Here is a 21,684-nt window from a genome sequence, read left to right as displayed (position 1 = left end):
AGGAGGAATATCAGTAATACTCAGGTTCTAGGTTTCAGGCAACTGAATAGATTTTTATTGTCGTGCATCCTGTATTATTTATATTGGAAGCCCACATTTTTGCAGTCTGGTGCATTCTTGACAACTATTGTACGCACTGTGGTATGGCAGTGAACAGACTGACCTCAGAAGTCTGTCCTCCTGGAACCTGCTCTCAGTTGGTGAGACAATAAAGACTGTAAGGAAGTGTAGAGCACAGTACATAATGATCTGTGCTAAGAACAGACAGGAAGAAGGAAATGGCCGTTGATGAGAAGATTAAATTCTGTGCACAAAAGGGAAGAGGAGATGGCTGGAGGAGATTGTGCTGAGGTGACGTCCCAGTGAAGAGTAAATAGAGTGTGAACTGTATGCGACTGTGTGAGAACATTGTGTACAAAGGAGAGTCCACCTGTTCAGTGTGCTGAGCAGGCCTCAGGCCAAAGAATGTTAAGAGCTCACTGTAAATGAACTTCAGCTGCTTGGTAGATGTGTGGAGTAGGCTGGTTACAGGGGTGGAAATATAATCTTGAGTGTCATTCTCCTGTGCTGTTTAATGCTATGAGTCTGATTTCCATCATTTAGTGAATGAGCATAGAAGGTCCTAGAACTGAACTCTGGGGCATTGCAGTCTTTAGAGCCTAGGAGATGAGGAAGAACTAGCAAAGTGAATAGAGAGAGAACGATAAGTCGAAAACCGGGCAAGTGTGGTTTTGAGACCCCCATCAAGAAAGGGCGTCAACTCTGTTGGTGTATAGATAACCTCATATTGTGAAAAGATCTACACAATGGCACTTGCGCTTAGCGTCATGTGACTTTGATAACAGCAGTCTCAGTGGAAAAGTGGTCATGGGAGCCCTGAAGGAGAGCGGTGGAGCAGTGTGCAAGTAGCACTAGTGCTTGAACTTGTTCTTGCACAAACAAGCAGTGAAATGGGAGCTGGAGAAGTTTACCTCCAGTTACTGTGCTCTTTGTTGTTGTTGTTGGTGGTGGTGGTGGTATAGGTGGGTGTGTGTGGGTGTGGGTGTTTACTAGGTAGAATTGATAACGCAGTAGTAATCTGACAGAAATTGGCCCAACAGATGATTCAGTAGACTTGGAAGGAAGGTAGTAGAGCAGTGAAGAGACCAGCCTTACTCAGGCATGTGTAGTTTTACCTGTAGAAAAGAAGAGATTCTAAGTGGGCACAGGTGAAGTCAGCTAGGGAGGTGAGTCTGGTTTTTGTGTTGAGTTGGGAGTGTTGGGTGTGAAATGCTTGGGAGACACTGGTGTGGGATATGTTAAGACAGCAGTTTAAAGTTTCCAGTGTGGATTCCAAGAACCACTGATGTAGTAGGTAGTAATTGAAACCAGGCGACATGATTAAGTACTCAGGGAGAATGTTGGGAGAGGATGTGAGCATCTGAGAGGGCATTCTGAGGGGCACTGGCATTGACAGGAAGGTAGCTGGGAAGAGGCCAGTGGCATGCTGCAGGCTCAGTGTATGATGACCTATCTGAGATTAATTCACTTACTCATTTTTCTTCTCTTGCACTTGAATGTAAACTCTCTAAGCAGGGCCTGTTTATAAAACTCACAGGAATTTATTTGTTGGTAAATAACAGATAACCAAAAAATATTTGTTAAATGACTAAATAAGCCAGCCCATCACTCTTACATCATAAAAAATCAAGACAGAGACTCACTGTGTAGCCCTGGCTGGCCTGGAATCCACTATGCAGACCTGGCTGGTCTCAAATTCCATGATCCCTCTGCCTCCTGAGTGCTGGGACTAAAGGCATGCGTTATCATGCCCAACACATTGTAGATTCTTGGCGAGGTTGTTCTTGAGGCCTGTCCTTACATACCACCATACTCCGTTCTTTGTGGCTGTTCTATATTTCAGTCTGATTCTTATGTAGTTGCTGTATAAATGTTACAAAAATAATTTTTTGTTAACTTTTGATCCACTTTCTTTTTCTGCTTTTCTGTTTTGAATTGTGCCAGTCAAAGTGAAAGGGAAGAATTTGAAAATGAGTTCAAACAACAATATGAACGGGAAAAAGTCTTATTGACGGAAGAAAATAAAAAGTTAACAAGTGAACTTGATAAGGTGAGTGATTCAATCTCCCTTGGTCGAGTACATGCTGGGTGTCATGAACTGTGGTTTAGTCATGATTATTGTCACCTTGTGTTGTGTGTCATTTAATGGTCCTCCTCACAAGGTGTCAGCGTCTGTGTGACAAGGTCTTGTTACACCATTGCTGTCAGACTCCGTTTATCTTCTCTCATCTTTTTGCCCTCCTGTGCCCCTCCCCATCACCACCTTTTTTGACATGGTGTCTCATGTAGCCCAGACTAACCTTGAACTTATTTTATAGATGAATTTAGCCTTGAATTTATTGATCCTCCTGCCTTTACCTCCCCACACACACAAGTGCTGGGATTACATTCATGCACCACCATACCCAGCTCATTTGTGTGTGTATATATGACATGTGGCTGTATAGATAGAGACTTACTAATCACAATGAATTAGCTAAAGTTACAGACTCCAACAAGTCCTAACAGCTGCAGTTGGCACTGTCGAGAATGAGAGAGCCTCTGGAGCTGGTCTAGTCCATTCATTCACTGGCGGTCTAAGGGAGCCTCTGGAGCTGGTCTAGTCCATTCATTCACTGGCGGTCTAAGGGAGCCTCTGGAGCTGGTCTAGTCCATTCATTCACTGGCGGTCTAAGGGAGCCTCTGGAGCTGGTCTAGTCCATTCATTCACTGGCGGTCTAAGAGAGCCTCTGGAGCTGGTCTAGTCCATTCATTCACTGGCGGTCTAAGAGAGCCTCTGGTGCTGGTCTAGTCCATTCATTCACTGGCGGTCTAAGGGAGCCTCTGGTGCTGGTCTAGTCCATTCATTCACTGGCGGTCTAAGGGAGCCTCTGGAGCTGGTCTAGTCCATTCATTCACTGGCGGTCTAAGAGAGCCTCTGGAGCTGGTCTAGTCCATTCATTCACTGGCGGTCTAAGGAAGCCTCTGGAGCTGGTCTAGTCCATTCATTCACTGGCGGTCTAAGGGAGCCTCTGGAGCTGGTCTAGTCCATTCATTCACTGGCGGTCTAAGGGAGCCTCTGGAGCTGGTCTAGTCCATTCATTCACTGGCGGTCTAAGGGAGCCTCTGGTGCTGGTCTAGTCCATTCATTCACTGGCGGTCTAAGGGAGCCTCTGGTGCTGGTCTAGTCCATTCATTCACTGGCGGTCTAAGGGAGCCTCTGGAGCTGGTCTAGTCCATTCATTCACTGGCGGTCTAAGGGAGCCTCTGGTGCTGGTCTAGTCCATTCATTCACTGGCGGTCTAAGGGAGCCTCTGGAGCTGGTCTAGTCCATTCATTCACTGGCGGTCTAAGGGAGCCTCTGGTGCTGGTCTAGTCCATTCATTCACTGGCGGTCTAAGGGAGCCTCTGGAGCTGGTCTAGTCCATTCATTCACTGGCGGTCTAAGGGAGCCTCTGGAGCTGGTCTAATACAGTCGTCAAAGAACTGCTGCAGTTTCTCCTTGAAAACAGAGTTTTCCGACTTGTCAGAGTTCCCTTCTACCTGGAGTGTGCCCGCCCCAGTTCAACAGGACAGTCTTCAGTACTCACTGCTAACATAAATAACAGTTTTATCCATGAATATCCACACAGACATATTCATAATAACATTTCAACAAATAACTGGGTTCCTCTGTCCCAGTCAAGATGACCTATAAAATTAAGGACAGTGTGATTTCTCATCACAGAAACAGTTCTGTGAATAGCTTTTCTCGGAAGAATTGTCCCCCATCAGCATTACATGTTAAAAAGGCTGACCTAGGATCTCTGAAACATAAGGAAGAGAGAAACACAGCAGCTAATGGCAGCTGGGGACCACTGTCAGGAAGCGGAAGGATGCAATAGCCTGAGTTTTTAACTCAAGAAAATTTCCACATGTAATGTATGACATGCATGGAAAAACTGCCGTGCATGGCAGCAAACCCCGACAGACCCCGACAGATACCGACAAAGCAGCAGCAGGAGGAGGAGGTAAAACAGCAGAACCAGCTGACCGAGGGGAGGGAAACGAGGCAGTCAGCGCCAACAGAAGGGTGAGAGCTCTCCGCCTGCAGTGTTCATAAGCTGACCTTCCAATAACTGTATTGTATGTTCAAGCAAGGAGACAGGGTGAAGAATTTCAACAAATAACTGGAGTTGATGCAGAATCATCAAACAGAATTTTGAAAAATTAAATTACCAAAGTACGCTGTAGAAAGTTTTAGCAGCATATTAGAAACAGACCAGTAAATAACAGCTAACTAAGTAAAAGCGATTAGATTTGGACAGGGCTCCAAAAACAAACCAAACCAAAAAGGGAGCATAAAGGTGTGGAAGATGATGAAATGATAAAAAGAATTAACATGCAGATAATTGGTTTCCCGAAAGGAGGGTGAGTGAGACTGTTACTGAAACAATATTTGAAGAGTTAATGGCCTAAATTATTCAAAGTGTGTGTGTGTGTGTGTGTGTGTGTGTGTGTGTGTGTGTGTGTGTGTGTCTGTAAACAGGCACACATTTTTAAATGTCAAAACCTATAAAGGTTGTCAGTCATGGACCTGCCCAAAGCAGGAGATGACATAGGATACTAAAAGCAGCCAGAGAAGGCATATGGTGCTCGGGGTGAAAGACTGGAAGCTGAGCTCTGAGAGGGAAAGGAAAAGCAATCCAGGAGGAAAAGAAGGGCACCTTCCAAACACCGCAAAAAGTAACTGCCAGAGTCAAATGTTACATGTTAGGTTTCAGAAAGAAACCTGGAAATAAAATACTTCAGGCATATCACACATTCTCAGTGGATCATGATTTAACTCAACCAACCTGGGTGGTTTTGGTTTTTTGTTTTGTTTTTTTAGCATGTTGAAATAAATAGAAATTTCAACAATGGGAAGTTTGTTTTAAAGTATTTGTGTGGTGTATATGTATACGTTTGTGTTGTATATGTGTGTACATTTGTGTGTGGTGTGTGTGTGTACATTTGTGTGTGTTGTATATGTGTGTACATTTGTGTGTGGTGTGTGTGTACATTTGTGTGTGTGATATATATGTGTGTGTTTGTGCACGCACAGGTGGGTGTAGTAGAAGCTAGGTGTTCCTCAGTAAATGTCCCTTTTTTTTTTTAAGCTAACGTCTCTCACTGAACCTGGAGGGAGTCACTGCTTTGGCTAGATGGCCAGTGAGCAGCAGTGGTCCTCTTCCTCCACCCCTGTGCTGGGGTTACAGACACCGGTGTACCCGGCCACACCTGGCCTTTTCACATGTGTGCTGAGGCCCAGAACTCAGGTCCTCATGCTGGCACAACAAAAATTTCTTGACGGAGCCATCTCCCCAGACCCAAGTTTATTAAAGTTAGGTACAAAATGTTTATATTTAAAATGAAAGAGCATCATTTTAAAAGAATATATTTTACAAAGAAGTTTATATGATTAAAATACATTTTTTTCCTGGAGAACAAATGACAAGAGATTGCTGTTGAGGTGCGGTAGTCGTGAAGTTGGGTGTTGGGCTCATGAGAATTCACTTACAGCATCCATTTTTTTACTGTTAAGTACGTTATCTATTTTATTTCATTTTCTCTGTTCTTTTGGACTGGTATTCATTTGTGTACAATTTCCTTTTATTTTGTTATAGCCTTTATTTTTATTTTATGTGCATGGATGTTTTGCCTGCCTGCATGTCTGTGTATCATATGCACACAGTGCTGACGGAGGTCAGAAAAGGGGGTCATATCCCCTGGGTCACAGGTCACATATCCCCTGGCTGCTCTTCTGGAGGATCTGGGTTTGAATCCTAGCATCCACATGGTGACTAAAAAAAAAACATTTTTGTATGTGCTTGTGATTCTTTATAAAATTTTTTAAAGTTAACATGGCAATTGCAGAAAAAGGAGGTTGTGGAGCGGGGGGGGGGGGGCGGAGAAGGAAGAGAGGTTGTTATCTGGGGATTGGGTGATGTTTTTTCAAGTAGATGAAGAATATTCATAATTAGAACCAGTTTCATGTAAGGTGTGAGGAAAACCAAAAAAAAGCAGGAAAATTCAAAGTGCTCATTATTCCCAAATTCTGTCTTCAGTGTAGTGTGGAATAATAAAAAGACATACACTTTTAGTGGAAGATTATGTGTTATTAGATGGAACAACAGGTGTCTAAATCCTGGGAAGTCCTGTTGCTAAAAGCCACTCATGCCTTCACACTGCCTTCCAGCTGACCACGCTGTATGAGAACTTAAGTGTACGCAACCAGCACTTAGAAGAAGAGGTCAAGGATCTAGCAGACAAGAAAGAATCAGTTGCTCACTGGGAAGCCCAAATCACAGAGATAATCCAGTGGTGAGTGCTCTTCCAGACATGCTGCTGGGGGGGCTGTCCTGCTGTGGGGGGGCTGTGCTGCTGGGGGACGTGGGCTGTGAGAAGTCCTAACACCCTTCCTCTTCTTTGTGTGTGTGGAGAGTAAGTTACTTTACACTTTACAAGAATGGGAAAGGTAAGCCTTTAAAGAACTCAAGAAACACATCCACTTGCTTTTGATATTCTTTTCTAAGGTCAAAACTGCATATTTTTGACTACTTTAAGCAACTGATAGCCTGAGAAAATGTAGAAGGTGAACAATACTGTGTTTGCAAGTATATCAGTTCAGGCATGGCATTTTTAAAACCTTAAGAGACTGCGGCTTAGCCTCACACACTATTTCCTCTGCTCTCAGGACTAGTTTTGATTATTTGGCCTATGAATTTTGTTGTCTTGATTCACTACATGCTTATAAAAATCTGCATATTTTATACTGTGTGGAGAAAGCGGAATCCCAGTGAAGACTTTTATTTCCTAATAACTTTTGTATTTATTTAAATCTTTACCCATTTAACTTTACGTCAGAATAAATAGTTCCTTTATGTATCTACAAACCAGTTAATTATTTATTGAGGATTTTAATTTCCTGTTATTAATTTTTAGCTTAATCAGTTTTCAATTTCCCTTTTCAAATTCCTAACATCCTTTTTAAATCAAACATGAATAAAATGTATTAAGTAACTTTACTCTGATAACCCAAATATATCTATACTGACCTAACTTAGAGTTCTTCTGGTAACTAATGCTTGCAGATGTGCCCAGATTGTAGAAATTTACTCTGTTACCAAAAAATACAACTGTTAGTTCATTAATGCTTAATTTATATCCACATCATTGGGTTTACATTTCTAAAGAGAACCGTTTTAACATTTAGCCAAATTGATCATGGATCTGTAAATAACAAAAGATAGAGCTGAAAAATTGCTTTATTAACTGATTTTTCTAAAACCTGTTATTCTAGACCACCTCTCTGTTTTCCAGTGACTAGGAGAACGGGAAGTGATCCTGATGAAGGAAGCAATCTGTATTCATTCATTCATTCATTCATTCAGTAACTCATTCATTCAAAAGACAGTTCTCATCATATACTCAAGGCTGACCTCAAATTCTTGGTCTTCCAGAAGAAAAGAGTAGCATCATCTAAACACTGCAGAAAAATAACTGCCAACTTAAGATGCTAAATACAAAGTACTGGGAAGAAACATAAATGAAATAGACTTAAATGTCACAGTGAAGCATTATGGTGCATTTGTTTATTGGCCCACGATTCAGTTTGAAATAACTAGAAATTTCAACAGTAGGAAATTGGTTTTTTAAAAAAATATATGCGCGTGTGCACACATGTATAAGCTAGAGGTCGACTTTGGGTTGGCTTCTTCCTCAGTCACTGTACCCTCTTTTTAAATTTGTGATTTAACAAATTTTCTATCTAAAATCAATGGTTTTTATCAGCTGCATAACCATAAGATGGTAACTAGAAACTGGACTTAAACTTTATTAAGATTTATCCTTTATTTTTCATTATTATTAATATTAATTATTATTATTATTATTAATACTTTTAGAAAACAGGAGTGTTTTGTTATAGCATAACCCTCATTTCTGCAGAATATTGTACTTTAAATTTCCTAAATCCAATTTACATCAGCTTTAAAGAAAGTATGCATGTTTTTTGTGAGAGAAAATGTCAGAATCCACATAAGGAGAAATCTTAGTAGTCTTCAGAAAACCTCACACTTGTTCAATGTGAGATCTAAAGAGTTATCATTTGTGGTTCAGGGTGATTGAAAGGGTTCTTTAAGTATCTAGGGTTTGGGACTTAGTTCTCAGTGAAACTTTAACTTACATACAACACTCAGGTTTTCTGTCTTTGACTTTGTACTTCATGTCCATCTGTGTGTGTTCCAGGGTGAGTGACGAAAAGGATGCGCGAGGCTATCTTCAGGCCTTAGCTTCTAAAATGACAGAAGAATTAGAAGCATTGAGAAATTCCAGCTTGGGGACACGAGCAACAGTAAGCTCTGCCACCTTACCTGGACGCTCACCTCTTCAGAGAGCAGGAAGCACACAATATATCTAACGACCAGTTACCCAGGCTTTCACTTGCTGCAGGAGTTGTCATGAGAAATAAGTTAGTTTAGGTCTTTTCCAGTTTTAGAAAATATAAAATGTCACTGTTAGCTGTTATTTTATAGCTAGCCATTATTGAAGGAGCTGAGAAGAAAAACCAGTTACTTATTTTCATTTATACATATTTACTGTTATTTCTGGATTTGATGAAAAATGCATTTTCACAAATTGCTTGCCAGTTTCAGTGATATAAAGTAGCTTCTAGATTCACTTGTATTATAAAATTTAAATGTTCAGAATAAAGTAGGAAGAACTAAAGCATAATCATATTATTCTATAGGATATGCCCTGGAAAATGCGTCGTTTTGCAAAACTGGACATGTCAGCTAGACTGGAGTTACAATCAGCTCTGGATGCAGAAATAAGAGCTAAGCAGGCCATCCAGGAAGAGCTAAATAAAGTTAAAGCATCTAACATCATAACAGAATGGTAAGGACCAATAATTTAGTCCTATTACAATAGTTTATAAGTTTGTTGAAAGTATTTGGAACAAAGTTGCATGTTTAGCTGCCTGCCTGCTGTTTTGTATGTATTTTTTAAACAAAAAGTGATGACCACATGGTTGGGAATACTAGTAAGTAGTACAGTGCTTCCTGGCATGCCCAGGCCTGCATCTGACCCCAGCTCTGCCCCCAACCAACAAAAGTGATGAGCAGGTTTGGGGAGATGCTCAGTGAGTAAAGTGCATACCTTGTGAGCGTGAAGACCTGACGTTTGAGCTCTGATCCCCACATTTAAAAAAAAAAAAAAAAAAAAAAAGCTGGCTGGAGAGATGGCTCAGAGGTTAAGAACACTGGCTGCTCTTCCAGAGGTCCTGAGTTCAATTCCCAGCAACCACATGGTGGCTCACAATCATCTGTAATGAGATCTGGTGCCCTCTTCTGGCCTGCCGCATACATGCAAGACAGAACACTGTATACATATAAATAAATAAATCTTTAAAAAAGGTTTAAAAAAAAAAAAAAAAGCTGGAGCCATGGCATCTGCCTGTAATCCCAGAATCCCAAGGCTGGAAAGGCAGGGACAGGAGGGCTCCCATGGCTCAGTAGACACCTGGTCAGATCACTGCACTCCAAAGTCAGTGAGAAATATCGTCTCTGAGACTAGGGTGAAAAGCTGTTGAGGAAGACACCTGGTGCCGACCTCTGCCCTTCACATTCGTGCAGGCACCCAATCACATACACACAGATGTACACAGAGTGCACACACACACCCAGACAACATACACACAAGTGCACACAAAGTGCACACACACACCCAGACACATACACACAAATGCACACAAAGTGCACACACACACCCAGACACATACACACAAATTCAGACAAAGTGAATACACATACCCAAACACATATACAAAAATTCACACAAAGTGCACACACACACACCCAGACACATACACACACAAATGCAAACAAATGCACACACACACACACACACACACAGTCACACATACACACAAATGCACACAAGTGCACACACACCCAGTCACATACACTCAAATTCACACAAAGCGCACACACACACCCAGACAAATGCACACAAAGTGGTGGCCAGAAAAAGCTGTGCAGATTTGAAAAGGAAAAGATGTAATTCTAGTGAAAGTCTCACACAGCCTTGTTTTCTTTAGGCTTATCCGTAGATGGTTTATTATTTTTAAATAATATTTCACTCTTTATTTTTCTCCTTATTTGTAAAGTTTAGTTGGCTCAATTTTTATTCTATTAAATCTGAAATACTCTCACATTCTGTATAGAATACAACTTCACTGTCAGAACAGAATACAGACATCTGAAAATTGCAGCCTCCTCCATAGAGCTTTTACAAATGGTCATTTTATTGATGTTAAGTTTTGGGGTGGGGGTTGTTTGGTTTTTAGGGGGGTTGTTTGGTTTGGTTTTTTCGAGATGTTAAGTTTTGTAATGGTGAAATAATTAAGAAATAATTATTTTCCAGGCTCCTTTATTTATTTAAAATAAGCAAACTTCTAGTATCCAGGGCAGTTAGCTAGTAAACATACCTGTCAATTCTTGTCACAACAGCAGCAAATTCTATTGCAGATACAGAAATGATAAAGTGAAAAATTGTAACTGGATTAGATATAAAGATGGTTCAAAAATAAGTCACAGGACTGGAGAGATGGCTCAGTAATTGAGCATTCTTAATTGTTTTGCAGGGCACAAAGTTTTGATTTTTCAGCAACCAGATCAGGCACCCACAACTGCCTGTGACTAGTTCCATAGGATGCAAATATTCTGGCCTTCTTAGGGAATTTGCGTGCATGTGGTATACATAAACTCATACAGGCACAGATGCATACTTGTGGATAAAGATAGATAAATCTTAGAAAAAATCAGTTAGTGGATAACAGTGGAATAACAGTAAGTTCACATTAAAAATGAAACTATAAATTAAAAAATCCATCTGGCTCAAAAATATCAAAACTTCCAAAAGCATGAGAAGAAACACAGGGCTACAAATTTGGTTTTAAGTGGCATGATGCCTTGAGACTTAAGCTGAAGTTATTATTTTCTTATCCAAGGACAAACACACACACTCCTGTTGAATTATGACCTTTTTGTTGTAAATGACGCAGACACAAATTAAATATGTTTTACTTAAATATGCTTATGAAGCATTGAAAGAGAAATTTTTCTGGAGAATATGAAGTAAACCTTGTATAAAGAACTACTGGATGTCATTTTCAGTAGTGTAATTTGAATAAGTGTTATCTTTTTCTTCCTTTACCCAAGACACTCTAACATTTGTTCATCGTGCAGAGCTGAGTCGGAGTGAAAGCTAGAAACTCATGTGTATGCTCTAGTTACATTACCCAGGATACTCTAACATTTGTTCATTGTGCAGAGCTGAGTCGGAGTGAAAGCTAGAAACTCATGTGTATGCTCTAGTTACATGGTGCTACGTGAACAAGGTCTAACAGCATAATGTTGTCCAATGGAATAATTTAGCTCAGGGTCAGCGAGCTCTTTCTGTAAAGGCCCGTGTAGACTCCTCCTCTGCTCAGCTCTGTGGTCCCAGCACAGCAGCAGCTCTCCTGTCCTTAGGTTTTCCCGTGCTGCACATGCCAGTCGAGTCCTCTCTCCTAGACTGCGTCTCAGCCCTGGCTGCCATCTTCTTCACAGAAATGAACGCGTCTGTATAATAGCAGGTGGCAGGCTGCATTTGTCTTGCGTGCAGTAGTTTACGGTCTTCTACTTTAGCCTCACAGACATTTAAACCAAATAAGCTGAGCTACACAAAATGAATTAATGACTGTTTTCCTTTTCCCGCTTATTTAAGTAAACTGAAAGATTCAGAGAAGAAGAACTTGGAACTGTTGTCCGAAATTGAGCAGCTGATAAAGGACACTGAAGAGCTTAGATCTGAAAAGGGTATGAGAATGTGTTTGTGTCAGGACTGTTCTGAATGTCCTTTATTTCGTGAGAGTCAGCTTACTGTATAGATGGAGAATTCCTTACATTAGCAACCATACATGCATGCAAATACCACACACATGCACACACACACGCACAGACACATTCATGTGTACACATATATGCGCACGTGCACACACACATGCATGCAGACTACTGAGCTACTATGTATTACACTAGATTAAGAATTTTTAGTTATGGAAGTGACCACTTTGCCATAAATTTGACTGTTATTTCAGGGTTACAAAGTATTTCATGAGTAACTTTTGAGATTGGGATTAAAGCATTTTGTGATGTATTTATAGTGTTCTCTCATGTCATCATGTGAGGTAGTCACTTCAGCAGTGGTGATGTACATTAGCATCAGAACTTAGTGAGGAAACTTGAAAAGGGGAGCTTGTTTTGGAGACAGTCTTGCTGAGTAGTCCGTGGTGTCCTTGAATTTAGAATCCTCTTGCTCCTTCCCCTAAGTGCTGGAACTACTTTATTAAGACTTTTCGTGAGCCTGCAATCTACAAAATCGTATGGGTACAGGATGGATGGTCAGGAAACCATATAAAATAACTAAAGCTAACTAAATCAATATTAATTGTTTCAGTAATGAAGAATGAGTTGGGTGTTGGTTGTGTTTTCTAGTCTGATGATTACATTCCTTGTCCTCAGTGATTTCCAAGATCTTCTTAGCATTTTTTTGAGAACTTTCATTTTTCTTTTCACGTGGCATTAGCTCAGAGTGTGTCATAACCCTATGATATTAGCTTCTTATGCAATTTTTCTATAATGTGAACATTAAGAGGGTGATGATTTAATAAAAAATAAACTCAGAATGTGACTTACTTTAGTAAAGGGTCATTTTATATGGAATTATCCAAAATCCATTTTTCTGACCAAGGCTATCATCAATTACTGGATTAATTGATTGGCTCTATATTTGGCTAAGGGTTACTCTGTCATTTTCTATCTCCAGAACACAGAGAGGAATAAAACTGGTTGGGTCTCTATGCCCACTTATACTCTGGAGAACAGAGTAATCACATAGGGCACTACAGTACTTGATGTTACATTTTTGTTTGTTGTTGATTGACTTTCTTGATGAACAAAAGTGAATTGGAACTCACAATAAAAGGATAAGCCATTCTGATAAAATGATAATGCTTGATTTTAATTCATGAACAGTGGAGTAGAGGCATATTAAGGAAGAGAAACATTATGTAACACATGTGTGGCCTTGTGGTCCTAAAAGCAAATCAACAAGAATAACCTGTGCCAAATAAAACTGACACATCATGCCGGGCAGTGGTGGCACATGCCTTTAATCCCAGCACTCGGGAGGCAGAGGCAGGCGGATCTTTGTGAGTTCGAGGCCAGCCTGGTCTACAGAGCAAGATCCAGGAAAGGCTCAAAGCTACACAGAGAAACCCTGTCTCGAAAAAAAAAAACAAAACAAAAACCTGACACATCAAGTTGACTGTGTTATTTTTAGATTATATCTAAACGTAAAAATAAAAGATTTTTTAAGTTTATAGCACATTGCTTTACAAAAACATCTTAAAGGCTTTTTTATTCAGAATACTGCGAAATAAAATTTCTTTATGTTACAACTTAATATAATGTGCTTTCTAAATAGGTTTACAAAATAAGGGCAAAGATTTCTTTACTATTTTACCCCCAGTATCTAGGACAGCATCTGCTACAAAATAGGCTCTTTTAAAAAGGCATTTATTTGTGTGTATGGAGGGGGCAGGTGTGCATGCCATGGCACACATACAGAGGTTAGAGAACAGCTCTTAGGAGTTAGTTCCCTTTCACCGTGTGGGTCTTGGGGATTGAACTCAGGTCTTCAGGCTTGGCAGCAAGAGCATTAGCTGCGGAACCAGTTCAGCAATCGTAGTAGACTCATAATAAATATTTATTTACTAAATAAGTTCCTGAACTGCCTATTTGAGAACTTTGATATATTAAAATAATATTAAGAAGCACATTGTAAACCAGTGATGGGGAGGTGACTCACTGGGTAAACCAGTGATGGGGAGATGACTCGCTGGGTAAAATGCTCACTCTGCAGGCACGAGGACCTGAGTTCAGATTCTGAGCCCCACATTCCCATCATCCGGGGGGCAGCGTATCCCTGTGACCTCAGCACTGGAGATGAAGGGAAACCCTGGGGTTCACTGACCAGCCCTTCTGACCAGATAGATGTGAACTCTCAAAACAAAGTGGAGACCAGTAAAGCAAGACAACTGACCTCGGACCTGTAAATGCACACAATTATAGATCAGAGAATACCTGCCCAGTGCTAAAGGCCACTGGGGGGAGAAGCACAAACCAGTTGATAACTCTTCAGGATAGAAAAGTCAAAGTTGTGTAATAGGAGCTAGAAAGATGGCTCAGCGGTTCAGAGCACTGGCTGCTTTACTAGAGGACTAGGTTTACTCTTCAGCACCCATATGGTGGCTCACAACATTCTGTAACTCCAGCTCCAGGGTTCTCGCGCCCTCTTCTGGCCTCCAGGGGCACTGCATGCATGTGGTGCACAGACACATGAAGGAAAACACTCACAGACACAAAATGTCAAACATTTCTAAACTGTGTGAGGGGCTATTTCTGCCATATCTTCCCCAGTGTGTATCATCATTTTTATCTTTGAGAATTGTTTGGAGATTATGTATTCAAACTTACTATCATAGCCAAAAGGTATATATTCATTTTTTTTAAATCACCTGAGAAAAACTGAATTTTGGATTCTTCATTCTTTCGTAAGCTAATACCTGAAATGGGAAATTAATTAAGTATACTTATTTTATCACTGTGTTATTTACAAAATAGATATATTTCGTAAATTCTGAAAAGATTATTTTTTAAAAAGTATTTCAAAAGAGGAACCTTGTTTGGGTGGTAAATGAGTTTAGAAAGACAGGCTTCTAGTTTTTTTTTTTTCAAATTGCCTAAAAAATTATATTTTATTTTATTATGATATATTAGATCAGTGGTTCTCAATCTTCCTAATGCTGCAATCCTTTAATACGTTTCCTCATGTTGTGGTAACTCCCAGCCATAAAATTATTTCATTGCTACTTCATGACTATAATTTTGCTACTGTTATGAATCATAATGTAAATATCTGATGTGTTGGATATCTGATATGCAACCCCTGTAAAAGGACCATTAGACTTCTGAATAGGTTGTGACCCACAGGTTGAGAACCACTGTACTAGATGGAGAAAGAATTGGTTAACTATTGACTCAGAGGACTATCATGGAAACTAGTCTAACTTAACTGTTGAGTCTAGGAAACACTACTGTATCTTGTTCTTTTTTAACTGTGTGAAGTTAGTACAAGAAGCCTGGAAACCGTAGTTTTATTTTTAAATGCTTGAATAGATTGAGACAGGAATGGTTACCCATGAAAATGGGTTTGACTTGCTCTACTTTAAAAACAGTCGCTGCTGTCTTCTAGGTATAGAGCACCAAGACTCACAGCATTCTTTCTTGGCATTTTTGAATACGCCTACCGATGCTCTGGATCAATTTGAAGTAAGTGGCTGCTCTGAATTCCTTCTGGTCTACTTAAAACAATTCACTCTGCTATCTAAAATTGACTTGCATAAGAGAACCTAGACTCATATAAATAAGTGAATAGAAACATGTAAGGGAGGGATATGTCTACATTCTTATGGAAAGTATGACCACACTTGTATATAATAAAAGCATCTCAGACAGTCTGAAACCTATAGTTGTTATTAGACCTAAAGCAGGTTCAGCCCCCTAAGAAACAGAGAAAGCATGAGTGCTCACAGTAGCTCACTGCTGGCCCTCGTTCCTGGTCAGTTCCTTTTTAAGAAGTATGCTAAGGATACTGCCTTTTGATAAAAGTGCTAGCCTACACTCTTGTTAGATGTACTCTGAAATAGTGGTTATGTAGCTCTTTGTCATTCTTTATTATTTAAACATTCTGCTGCAAAAAGGTCAATATAATATCAAAGTATGTTTTATGCCAGAAAACGTAACTTATTGGTTATCCCCTTGTTTAGCAGTTAGAAATCCAGAATCTCTGTGCTATGCTAAGTGCTGGAAATACGGCCGTGACCACAGTGGACAGGGTTCCCTCTCACATCGCTTGTGTCCCAGCAGGAAGACTTAGAAGCAGAGATTCTGATGACCTATTTTAGTTGTTATTTTCAGAAGTGTACTGTTAATTTAATAATCAATGGTTTCCTGAGAGCTTTCATTTTGTTACTTTGGGTACAGTAGCTGAATTTCATCCCTTTGGGGAAGGAAGACTCATCCTTTGAAAAGTAACCCTAGGTTCCTTGACAACAGTGACTGCTTTTCTCATTGATTTATTTGAACAAATGTCATTTGCCTTTCAATTGTTTTACAAAATTTTGATTTATTATTTGTTTATATTAAATTGCTTCATCCATATTTTCTATTTTTTTATTGCTGAATTCGTTAAATAGGATTCCTTTTCTTCTTCCTCATCCTCACTGATTGATTTTTTGGATGACGTAAGTCTTTAATTTTCAAACCAATGCATCCTTCAGTAAAAAAGATCAGTGAATTGATTTGAAGAATTTGCCTAGTAATGCAGTTTTAGAAATATCACTTGGAAATTTATGTGAGCTAAATGCTTCATTCTTATCTTAAATATAATAGTTTATCATTATTAAATGTAGTAAAGTAAGAAACACTTTTAAAACTGCTTTGGCCTTTGGCGAATCTCTGTGTTTCCATTCTTTGCAAGAAAGACTAGAATGCTTACTTAAATATTGTCACTATTTGTAAGGAATTGTTCATTTTTGGTTTTCATGGTTTCTGTTTTACTTTCTCCTTTTCTTTTTAGCATCTTGCTGTTTCTGTGTTGGTTTAAAATAAATCTCTGGTGGAGAAATCAGAAAAGTGACATTTAAAAAGTGAAATTCTTGTAGTTTTGTCATAACACAGTAAGACTATAATCAATTTTAATGCAGACAGATTTCTCTTCTAATGTGGAAAGTGATTTTAAATTAACATGTGCACTATATACCCCATCAGTTAGATGCACTAGCATATTCTGTCTGAATTAATTCTATAGATTTAGTAATTTAGAACTTTGTAGTAAATGTGTGATATGTTCGTTTTTATCTACACTGCCCATCACATACATTTTCTGTTTCACATTAGATGACTTAGTAATCCTTGACATAGAATTTTGTATCCTGTTAAACATGAGCACTTTTCAGAAATTAAAATATGGAAGAGTTTAAATGCAAATAATGTAATAAATATTTTTAATTGAGGGAAAATTCATTAAATGTTTTATTCTTAATATTTTGTTAAAGTACAATATTATATTCAGAAGATGATTTCAGCATAATTTTCTACTGAAAAAAATTCTTGATATAATTTTTTTCAAATTACTGAACAACAGAGACTTTTTGGTATGTTTGGAAATATACCAAAACCTGTTTCCTTCCTAAATGGAAATTTTTGTTGTTGTTTCTAAAACAATAAATTATGCTGGGTGATTCTATAATATAATTGAAAGATAATTGTCTTAAAAAATGTGACATTATGTGTTGCAGTCTGCTGTTTGGTATGTTAAAACAATGTAGTATTTTTATTATTCACATTAGAAAGAATGAAGAAAAAGTTTGAGTAAATTACAGAGTTCTTTTTACTAATAATCTGTTTTCACATTTCCTTTACAAACTCTTGCCTCCATCCTTTTCTTTCCCATAAACACTCGGATAGTAAACCTAAGAACAGTGTGTATTTCAGCAAACGAATGAACTCCTCTCCATAGAGATCTGGGAAGAGTCCCCTCTGCCAGGCTCCTGCTCTCAGGAGTACTATGAGATTGCTCCTCCGTATGTAATGACAGTGCACCCACGTCATGGCCATTTCCCCTTCTTTTTCCTTCTGATTCTTCAGTCACTGTACACAGCATAAGCTCATCTTGGATGTAGAGCTGAGTTCTATAATAGTGCAGGGGAATTATTCCTAGTACACAGTGAAAAGGAGCTGAGTCCAAAAGCTCCTGAGTCTTTGCTTCATGTTCTGACTGTTCCAAGGCATGATGCTGCTGTTCCTTCTGTCCTTCTGTTACTGTTTCTGATAAAGCTCATAAGCTGGCTATTCCACTTTGTAGCATGGAGTTTGTAAGGAATTACCTGGCCCTTCAATGCCTGCATTTGATCATCTGACAAATAGTTATGCTCTAGTACTGCGCTCATAAAGTGTTTGAACATTTAAAGAAATCATATAATGCCTTCAAGAATTTCAGGGTATTTCCTTGCTAGGTTGGTTCTCCTCTCTTCGTCTCCTCTTTAGCTTCATTTCTTGTCTACCAGTGTGACTTCACTTCAATGCTTTCTTCCATCTTTATTCCTTAGCTTTCCTCTTGCTAAGAACATGAACCACAGTACCTTCTTTGGAATTGTAGAGGCAGAGCTAGCACTAAGCTCACATTTAAAAAAATCCTATTCTTGCCGGGCGGTGGTGGCGCACGCCTTTAATCCCAGCACTCGAGAGGCAGAGCCAGGCGGATCTCTGTGAGTTCGAGGCCAGCCTGGGCTACCAAGTGAGTTCCAGGAAAGGCGCAAAGCTACACAGAGAAACCCTGTCTCGAAAAACAAAAACAAAACAAAACAAAAATCCTATTCTTAATTTATACTTTATAATATAACCCTCTTGTTTCTTTTGTTTATTGTTCATAACTAAGACCATATTTCTCAATGTTAGCCATTCATTCATTTTTATCATTAAAAATCAAATAAAGTTATGTTTCAGTAGTAGCATTAAATCTTTGATATTTTCATGTTCCACATCCAAGATACTATAAAAGCCAAGTTCGTTAGCTCCCATTGTTAGGCATTTAGACTTTTAAGGAATAATTGAATCTATATTATTCTTTATCCTAAATCTGGTTATATTATACATCGTGTTTATAGCGTGTGACTTTTCTTGTATTAAGTAGGCTCCCACATCCCATCCTTCTGATCATCCCCTCTGTCTTCTGTTATCACTATAGAAGAGAATGTTGAAGAACTAACCCTAATTGCAGCTCAACTTGCATGTTTAGGAGAAGAACGGTTTGTGTTAAGCACAATTGCAAGTTTAATTTGATGTTGTGTCTACATATCATCCATCTTCTTCCACACACAGGCCCACTGTTACCTTCAGGGTTCTCACTTTTGCTGCTCACGGGTCCGTTCCTCCAAATTTACCTTCTGCTCGTCTCCTATTAAAACTATCATTTCATTATTTAGAACAACACAGAATCATTCTCCCATTCATGATTTTTCCTGAGTTTGTTTTGTCTGTTTCTCATATTCTGGCAAACAGGAGAAATAGGTTATTCCAGTAGGCAGAGTTGAGGCATAAATTTTAGTCTCATATAAAATGGTACTTGAGATGCTCCAGAATATCAATCTCAGTCCTGATTCCTCCTTCACTGGTGTCTTGATTTTACCAGTGTTCTCACCCACAGTCTGTTTACATTCTCTCATAGACGATCTCAAGGTGAAGATGTAGTCAGCATGGACAGCATAGAACTTCGTTTTTGTTTTATATATTGTCATTACTGATGACTCCTAATCTGGCTCTTAACATTCTAGTCAACTTTGAAAGAGTAGGGAGTTGGTAGGTACATGTATAAAGCAAAGCTGCTTAATTAGATATTTTGTGGGTGATTTGTGGGGGAGTTACTAGGGCTCCAATAAGTATTTTATGGCAAACAGTAACAAAACTAAATAGATCTGTTGTTGTTCTTGAAATTGTCCACTTCCTTGATGGAATGTTGCCATGTGGATCATGATAGTGTGCCAATGGAAACCTCATCAGTCTCAGACCACGTCTGAGCAGTTGTTTCCTTACTGTTTTTATCCTACAGTCTTTCCTGAATATATATGTACTTGAACGTATCAAAACAATGGCTCTGTGCATTTGTCTGTATGCTATGTGTTGATACAGAGGGCCTGGCACCTTCCCTGTGAATATGTGTAACGTGGTGTTCTCTCTCTGTTGAAGCGCTCCCCGTCCTGTACTCCAGCTAGCAAAGGCAGACGTGTAAGAGACTCTGACACTGTGTGCTGCCCAATGCCTTCCGCCTGGCTCTTGTTCTTTGCCTTTGGCTGCAGAGCCCTGAGCATGTGCTGTGTGCCCTGTGCCGTGTGTCATTTCACCCCTGCTTGCATGTGCTGCTGCTCTCGCTCCCACTCCTCTCCTCCCCGGCTGTCTCTTTTCCTTCCATTTTGGCTTTGGCCGCAGAGCTTAGGAATGTCCTTCATGTAAATTTATACAACTAAGCCACTAAAATAGTAAGATACCTTTTTAAAGTATGCTTTTTAAATTATTCAAATGCAAGGTAAATGAGTTTTCCAGAGAGACTCTGATGTGTGTGTGTGTGTGTGTGTGTGTGTGTGTGTGTAAAGTGCTGAGGCAATTTGTAGACCTCATTGACTAGATTTTGCATAGATCAGTTCTGGAGAAATTGTGAGGTAGGTGTGTTTATTTAATGAATATCAGAGGAATTTCCCTAAATATTTTACATAGTATGAATTTAGGAAGATAATGTTAATAATGAATTCTATGTATTCTAAGATAATTTCAAGGTTTAAAAGATTCTTTCTGTGCATTATTAACTCTGAAAACATTCCTTCTTGACCTAAAGTGTTCACCCACTTCCCCTATCCTACATATTCTGATATGCCCAGGTGGGGAATCGGTATGTGGAAGGGTCTAAGGCTTTTATAAGCCAGCCTCTGCCCCAGCATTCATCACACACATCACAGAGAAGCAGTAGGTATCCAGTACTGTTTGGCTAGATTTACATGTACTGTGTTAAATGGCACTAAAGGACATTCATGTGAGGTACAACTTGTTAACTTTTGTTTGTCAACTTCATGGTGAGCAAGCACCTTTATTCCCAAGTTCCTAGATAGGGAACGTTTGAGATGAAGTACTTCTTGGTTTGTGGTGAACCTGGGAGGTAGGAGGATGGCCATTGATTCTTGTATCCTTCCTGACTGATGAAGGTTGTCACATTAACATGAGTAACACTAGCATTACAGATCACTTTAGATGACTGTTTAATAGTGAGTAAGCATTTCAGCTGTCAGTGTTGCACTCACTGGACTATGAGCCCAGCTGGCCTCTGTTAGAAGTCTGTAAAATATTCCTGGTTCTACAAATGTTTTGAAATTTATAGAGTTAAACCATTAGATATTTGGATTTATCAAATTAATCTTAATATATGATAACTATTTTGTAATGGGAATGCTATCATTTGTCTGTCCATCTGTACTAGATTTGAATTATCAGCCTGTGAACTGAATGAATTTATGAAGGCTTGTTCTTAGTAAGGTTATACTTCAAAAAGGTTTTCTTTTATTATTGATTTTATTATGTATTAGTTATATTTGCTTGGTTAGCCATGTACCCTGGGAGATTTGGCCACCTAGAAGAACATTTTGTTGGTTTAGGAAGTAAAAAATATTGAGGGAAATGACTGCTAGAGAACTACCTAGGAGTCGGTTCTTACTCCTAATCCTGTATCTTTTTACTACAGCAGCATCTAAATAAGCCACTGATAACCAGAACCTGTGAGAATTACCTACATTTTTGTTTTAACTGCCAGTAAAGTGGTAATTTTTAAACTTCAGTTTTTCAAAAATCAAAACATTTTTGTAAATGATGTAGTTGACTTTAGTATTCCTACTCACTGTCACTTGGGAATATT

General features: G+C 39.1%; 1 protein-coding gene across 9 annotated transcripts in view; it reads left to right on the top strand.

Annotated features, from left to right (window-relative positions):
• Cdc42bpa (CDC42 binding protein kinase alpha) overlaps positions 1 to 21,684 on the top strand; it is a 205,110-nt gene that overhangs the window by 141,693 nt on the left and 41,733 nt on the right. For all 9 annotated transcript variants that reach the window (XM_059280686.1, XM_059280685.1, XM_059280679.1 and 6 more), the window contains 6 exons: positions 2,005 to 2,110; positions 6,257 to 6,381; positions 8,308 to 8,413; positions 8,810 to 8,958; positions 11,830 to 11,921; positions 15,421 to 15,497. In XM_059280686.1, coding sequence (XP_059136669.1) covers positions 2,005 to 2,110; positions 6,257 to 6,381; positions 8,308 to 8,413; positions 8,810 to 8,958; positions 11,830 to 11,921; positions 15,421 to 15,497 — 655 coding nt within the window. The remainder of the gene's footprint in view (positions 1 to 2,004; positions 2,111 to 6,256; positions 6,382 to 8,307; positions 8,414 to 8,809; positions 8,959 to 11,829; positions 11,922 to 15,420; positions 15,498 to 21,684) is intronic.

Source organism: Peromyscus eremicus, chromosome 15 (assembly GCF_949786415.1).
Source record: "Peromyscus eremicus chromosome 15, PerEre_H2_v1, whole genome shotgun sequence".
NCBI lineage: Eukaryota > Metazoa > Chordata > Mammalia > Rodentia > Cricetidae > Peromyscus > Peromyscus eremicus.
Note: the sequence above shows the minus strand (reverse complement) of the source record. Positions and strands in the feature narration are given on the sequence as shown.